Source organism: Myotis brandtii, unplaced genomic scaffold (assembly GCF_000412655.1).
Source record: "Myotis brandtii unplaced genomic scaffold, ASM41265v1 scaffold97, whole genome shotgun sequence".
Taxonomy (NCBI): Eukaryota; Metazoa; Chordata; class Mammalia; order Chiroptera; family Vespertilionidae; genus Myotis; species Myotis brandtii.
Window position 1 is genome coordinate 964,666 of NW_005372020.1, and position 7,105 is coordinate 971,770.

Consider the following 7,105-nt stretch of genomic DNA (forward strand, 5'->3'; position numbering starts at 1 on the left):
CCTCGATTTACATCACCCCAGTTTATTTTCTTCATAGCACTTAATCACTACCTCAAACTACGTTATGTTTGTTTACTCATCGCCTGTCTCCTCCACCAGAAGTAAACTCCATGAGTAGGGGCCCTTGTCTGTCTGATTCAGTGGCATTCCCTGCACCCAGCACAGTGCCTGGCACATAGGAGGTGTTCAATAAATACTCGAATGAATGAATAAAGAAAAGGTAACTAGCATAGACATTCAGGCCTAAAAAGGAACCGATAGGTAATCCTCAACCAAGGGGTCACCGAGGGCTCCGGGCTGCCACTGCCCAGAATCACAGGGATGAGACTATAACAGTGGCTCCTCCCACCACCCAGCCCCGCGGGCTGCCCTGGCCCAGAAGGATCCAGTCACAAAGGAGCCCGAGGGCAATCTGGGCACAGAAAAGTTCCACCTCTGCCTACTCCTCCCTATTTGCATTCAGCTAATTCCAAAAAAAAAGGTTCAAGTTAGAAATAGGTGATGGAGCCGCTAGAAAGTAAGTCTAACAGGAAGGAACACAGTGATTAGCAGAATCCACAAAATTAAAAAAAAAATGTTTAAGGGAGCGTGCGCCTGCCAATGACTCCTGATGGGCCGCGCGAGTGGCGCCCGAGCCGCCTGAAACCTAGTGAGATCGGATGCCATCTAGGAAGGGTGGTGCTTCTGGGAAAGGACTTTGAGGACACGCAGGGAAGTGGGGCGACAGACAATGGGATCTATGGAGAAATTCCAGAGCACTGCCTCGGGGAGCGGTCCCTTTCAAAGCACTGACTGACACGCTGATCCAGAGAAGGGGGTCCTGAGCTCCTGACAGGGGTACCCGGACACTCGCTGGTGGGTGAAGCGTCCGTGGAGGTGACGCGGGAGGCTGGGTGATGATCATGGTTTCCCGTGTAGCACTCAACTAGAGAGGCATCGGGCCGGAAGCCCAGGAAACACCCCCCCGCATTCCGTGAATGGGAGATGGCCGGGACCTCACAACCCATCCTGGGCAGACGCCCGGAGGGACATCAAGTTGTGGAACACACTTGGTAGGAATTAAAAACAAACCGCCTCACCTATACCTCCTCAAAAAGAACGTTCTGCCGGGGCTTCCAGGAGCAATTTCTTGGGTCAATGCAGGTATTCATAGGGTTTCCTTCCTAGTGGCACTTATGGGTTTTAAGATTTTTAACTCTTAGCAAAACGCTCTATATAACTGATATTTTGAGATGGTTTCTCTCCTTTGTGTGCACTCTCTGGTGGATGCAGAGGCTGGTGCTCTGGCTGAAGGCCTTCCCACACTCATCGCATTTAAAAGGCTTCTCCCCAGTGTGCACTCTCTGGTGGATGCAGAGGCTGGAGCTCTGGCTGAAGGCCTTCCCACACCCACAGCACCTGTAGGGCTTCTCCCCAGTGTGCACTCTCTGGTGAATGCAGAGGCTAGAGCTCTGGCTGAAGGCCTTCCCACACTCGTAACATTTATAGGGCTTCTCCCCCGTGTGAACCCTTTGATGCATGCAGAGGCTGGAAGTGTGCCGGAAGGCCTTCCCACACTCTTCGCATTTGAAGGGTTTCTCTCCGGTGTGGACTCTCTGATGCATGCACAGGTTTGAGCTATTACTAAAGCCCCTCCCACACTCGCTGCAGACATAGGGTTTCTCGCCTGTATGAACTCTCATGTGAATCTGAAGGTGTGAGCTCCAATTGAAGGCTTTGCCACACTCATAACATTTATAGGGCTTTTCTACTGTGTGGATTTTCTTATGTCTGTTAAGTTTCGTTGTGGTGCTGAAATCCTTACCGCAATCATCGCATTTATAGACCTTCTCTCCTGTGTGGTCTCTCCAGTGAATGTGGAGCTCTGATATGTGAAAGAAACCCTTGTCGCACTTGTCACACTTATGGGGCTTCTCGGCCGTGTGGACTTTCTGATGCATGAAAAGGTCTGCTCTCTCAGAGAAAAACTCCCTACACATGGGGCACTTGTAGATCATGTTTCCTATTTGGTATCGTGGCGCAGAGGAGAAAGTTCCTGCGGCTACTACAGTTACAGGGCGCGAGGTCGCTGAGCCTCGCACTTGGCCATGCTGGCGGCTTATCTCAGGCTCGCTCTGCTCGGGGGGTTCAAGGTGGGCCTAAGCTCTGCCCTGCCTGCCTTCCTGAGGAAGGCTTCTTCCTGCATAGTGTCCCCTCGGTCTCTACCGACGATGCAGCGACACGCACGCCCGCGCGAATCCTGGGCTCATGAACGCCGAGCTCCCTTTTGGGTCCCGAGCGTCAACATTCCACGGGCTCCGGCTGCAGGCCTTGGCGGGCGTTTGGAAGCCCCTGGAAGCTCCCTCGTGTGGACGGCCTCGCACTTCTCACGCAGAGACGGCGGTGCACAGTGTCCCTCGCCGCCGAGGCCGAGAGGCTGCGTGCTGGTCTCGGGCCCCCGCAGGCTCCCCGGGAAGGGTCAGTGTGACATCCCGCCTCCTGCACATCCGCCGGAGCCTTCCCCGGAAGCCAGCTCCTGGGGCCCAGGTGTGCGGCTCCTCCCGCTGAGGACTCCCCGCCCAGGCGCCACTCCAGTCTCCTGCGACAGAAACAAACAGACACGGTGAAAGGGCCTGGCTGCCCAGGGCACTGCTGCCGGTTCCGTGATGAAGCGGATGCCAACGTGCGAGCAGCACAGACGTGCCTGCACCCGCGGAGGGACTCTCTTCCCGAGCGCTGTCTGTGGGGTGCAGGTCTGAAGAGAGAGGTGCAGATGTCATGCTCCTGTGCACAGCACGTCACAGCCAGCACCACCACTCCCTGAGGGACCCGAGCGCAGCGGGCGCTACTGGGAAAGGAGCCCGCAGAAGGCCCCGTGAGCGCGAGGAACAGCCGCCCGCATACAGGACCAGAAGGAGCACCCCCCACCTGGGACTTCGGGGGACAATACTGCTGTTTCCGCAGCCAACACGCCATGTCAGAGCCGCCCTGCAGTCCCCAGGGAGAGCGGACACGTGACGTGTGGTACCAGATGCCCTCCCTTGTTTCTGTCCCGAGGTTTCCTGATGAACTAAAACGCCGAGTCCTGCCCGGCCTTCCCCCGCCCCCTGCTTTGTTTCAGTCTTGCACATGCTCCTCCTGTGCCTGACCTCCTTCCCCCCTGCATCGCTGTGTCAGCTGCCCCCACAGAGGCCCAGTGAGACCCTAGGGAATCCCTCCCGAGCGCCCCTCCCAGCAGCAGCACCGTCAGACCCCAAAGCTCCTGGTCTGACCTGTCTCCTGAGCCATGATGCAAGTGCCCGGCACCTCGTGCGCAGCCGTCCAGTCAGTGAAGGGAGGAGCCCCACCTGGTGAGCGCATCCCCGAGGCTCCCCTACGCCCTCTCTGCCCCCCAGACCCTGCGGCAACGATTCCCAGCGCCTCTTCCAGTCTTTTGGCACCAACATGGGACAAACATACAGCCAACAGAATGAGGAGCAAACAGGAGAAAGTAACTCCCATGTTCCACCTGCAGTCTCCTGAGGTTCAGGATCACGCCTCAGCCACCGTTTCATCTCGTGTGTTCTATACTCGGTGACAGTGCAGTCAGTCAACAGAAATGGACCCAACAGAAGAGCACTTCCAGCAACACGCTCCACAGGGGGACGGGGTGTCTGAGATTCCTTTCACATTCAAGTGGCAAATAGCCCGGGCTGGTTTGGCTCAGTAGATAGAGCGTCAGCCTATGGACTGAAGGGTCCCGGGTTTGATTCTGGTCAAGGGCACATGCCGGGTTGCAGGCTCCCTCAGGAGGCAGCCGGTCCATGATTCTCTCTCATCATTGATGCTTCTATCTCTCTCTCCCTCTCCCTTCCTCTCTGAAATCAATAAAAATACATTTTTAAAAAGTATTTTTAATGGCAAAATAAAGCGATTTTTTCTAGGTGAATGTGTTAAGATAATAAAATTCAACTACATAAGCAAAGTTTCAGCAAAAATAGTTAATGTCTAGAAAAAAGTATGCACGCACCGATCCTTTGGCCTGGTAATCACGCTTCTAGAGATGAACCCCGAGATCTCGGCAAACACAGGGCAGGACTGACGCCCCAGCTGACACCTGAGGCAGCACCTGCCGCGGTACAGCTGCAGGCACCCAGGCGCCAGGACGCCGGGAGGAGAGGGCACCATCAGAGGATGACCGCTCAGCATGGACACGGAGGTCCAGAAAGCCAACTGGTGTGGATCGCACTCAGTTCTGGCCGCGACGGAATCAAGACTAACCGCCTGACTCGGTGGGAGAGAGGTCCTGAAGGCGGCAGCAGCCCGAGGCCTCGGCACGAGATGTCACGCGCCAGCCAGCGGCGGAGCAGAGGCTGAGCCCTGGAGGAGTCCCGGGTGAGCCCGCAGCTGTGACAGCACCATGGAGGCCGCCGACCTGGACCGCCCCGCTGACAGGGACAGCATGAGGCCCACGGCCACAGGTCGGGAGGCCGAGGCGTGCGCAAGGCACCCGGTGCCCACGAGGCAGTTCCGGGTTTGGGACTGTGACACGCTGTCCCCCTGGCCTGCCTGGCACCCCCACCTTGCCCACCACGTCGCCTTCACTGGAGACTCCTGCCCTGCCCGACCTCAACATGTAGGGCTGCTCCAGGGCTCCAACGGGGGACCCCTCTCCTCCGAGTCTACAACCTCACCAGTAACTCAGCCACATCATGAGCTCGGCTTCCAGCTTCATCTGCAGCCCGGCTACAGACACCCCAAATAACCTTTCCAAACCCAACCCCTCAAACTGCTCCTCCTCACCCCCCCCCCCTGCACTGCACTGACCCACCCAGGTCAGCCCCCTTCCCCCGTCTCTCCACGGCCACTATGCCCCCCTGCCAGGCACAGACTGCCCACAGCCTCTCCATCACGTCTCTCTGCTTCACCCCTGCCCCTCCCCCCTACAGCCTTCAGGTTGGGCAGGTGCTGGCCACTGGCTCTACCCAATCTCACCTCCTCCAGCCTTTCTCATCCTCAGACCTGCCCAGCCTGTTTCTCCTCCCCACCTCGGGGGCCCACGCTTCACACCCAGGTCTCAGCCCCAGCACCGCCTCCTCAGGGAGCAGCCTCGCCCCACACGACCCGGGTCACTGTGTGCCTGCCTCCTTGTGGCCTCCCCTCTCCCTGCTTCCTGCGCTCAGTGAGCTCCCCCATCAGCAATGTCTCCCCTCCTTCAGCTCTGTCCGCCACTCATCCAAGCACAGCTGTTTCCCGAGTGTCTAACTGTGCCAGGCCCTGCGCCTGGACAGAGAGCAGATATATAATGGGTGCCCACCCTCATGGCACTTGGCCCAGCAGGGACACAGACGCTCATCAAAGATGTCCATGCAGACATGTCGCCCAGCTGTGCGGAGTGCGCCGAACCGCCCTGGGTGGTCTCGGGGAGCCGCCGTGGGGGGTGGGCTCCCCAGAGGGCCGGGCACCACCGCCCCACACGGTGAAGGGAGACGTGTGCCTGAGGGAACGGCAGGCAGACCAGAGCACAGACGTGCTTTCCTCCCGCCAAGTCCTCCACAGACTCGACCCCCGGATGGTGCAGGGCAGGCCTGGCTCTACCCCGTGGATGTGCTCGCGGCTCATCTTGAACCAATCAGAACACACAGCTGACAACAGCTGCAGGCCCGGCCGTGAGGACCAGAGCAGGTGAATGGGAAGCGCCTATGGGAGTGCCCAGGGCAGCGGCCTGAGTACACACGCGCTTCCTCGTTCCCTTACTTCGCGTGACACATCCGTCCCTTCTCTGCAGAGGCTCCCAGACCCAGGACCCCCTCCCTGTAACCAGGGTCCCTCCTCCGCGGGCTCAGTGCCAGTTTCCCTGGACGCTCCCTGCCCCCGGGGCTGATTTAAAACGCATCTGCCTTTATTGACACCCCCACCCCCAGTCGGGCGCTCTGTGAGCCCACACACAGCCCAGGTTATCTCCCGGCTGGTGAGTGCGCACCTGCACTGCACCTGCACCTGCACCTGTGAGGAAGCGAGATAACTTGGCGGGCGAGACACTGGACTGCAGGTCCCAAGTTCAGTTCTGGGCCTGACACTTCCCAGCCGGGCGACCTTCAGTGGTGACTCCTCTGGGGATGGGGAGTAAGACCTACGTCAGTTCAGTAATGCGGACGGGCATGGGGCGGGGTCAGTGCCTCTGCAGGGGACACCGACGGAGACTGAGGGAAAAGACCCTTCAGGACACAGGCAGGGCGCCCGGGAGTCAGCGTGCTGGGGACAGCAGAGGCCCTGCGTCCTCTGGCTGCAGGACTGGCCGCTCCTGTCCGTTCCCTCTGCCGGACTCTGTGGTCTGTCTCCCTCGAGGGACAGCGGGGCCCTGCTCTGGGCGGCAGGAGCTGGGGATGGCAGGTGCGAGCTCCAGTGACTCCCATCTCAGAGGAGGACGCTCAGTTATTAAACTGCTTCCTCCTCCCACTGCTGGGAACAGAGACCCAGAGGGGCAAAGTCCGCGTTCGGGCCCAGAAAGAAAGGGACAGCACGGGAGGCCTCACGCCACCCTCGGCAGAAGCCAAAGGAAAGCCGGAGGCCCCACGAGGCCCGGCTCACTAGCGGAGGGACGGGGCTGGGCCTGGGGGTGCCACAGAAATGCCACGTGGCTTTCAGCAAGGCTGTCCTCAGGACACCGGGCGCGGGAGTGTCACGCAGGTGGCAGGTCAAGAAGTCTGGGATCTGGGACTCTATTTTTTTTAATGCATTTTTTAAAATTGTAAAAAAACAAAAAGTGTAGGATCTTCACCATTTTTAAGCGTACAGTTTAGTAGTGTTAACAGTGTATTCATCTTGCAAAACAGAAACAATGTAGCCACTGCCCACCTCCCCCCACACCGCTGGCTCCCTCTGATCCCACTGCCTCCGGGACGGCTCTTGCTACACACGCCCTCACTCTCTGCTTGGAGAGCTCCAGAGGTGCACCTGGGCTCCCTCTGCTCCCAAATGACACCCCACCAGCGCCGCCATCTCGGCGGGTTCCTGCCCCGGCGGTTAGAGACCTTCTGCAGGACCCTGTTCTCACCGCTGCACGTCTGCAGAGGGCACCCAGCACTTGTCAGAAGCCCTTAGGAACTTGAATTTCCTGTCATGAAGCCTCGAAGCCTGCGTTCTG

The 7,105-nt window shown here is 58.7% G+C and overlaps 1 protein-coding gene across 1 annotated transcript; it reads right to left on the reverse strand.

Annotated features, from left to right (window-relative positions):
• Positions 1-562: 562 nt before the first annotated feature.
• Positions 563-3,205, reverse strand: ZNF664 (zinc finger protein 664). The gene is made up of 2 exons (XM_005886283.2): positions 2,680-3,205; positions 563-2,578 (listed from the first exon to the last, which is right to left on the reverse strand). The coding sequence occupies exon 2, from the start codon at positions 1,995-1,997 to the stop codon at positions 1,212-1,214; it is 786 nt and encodes a 261-aa protein (XP_005886345.1). The 5' UTR covers positions 1,998-2,578; positions 2,680-3,205; the 3' UTR covers positions 563-1,211.
• Between the last annotated feature and the right edge of the window lie 3,900 nt (positions 3,206-7,105).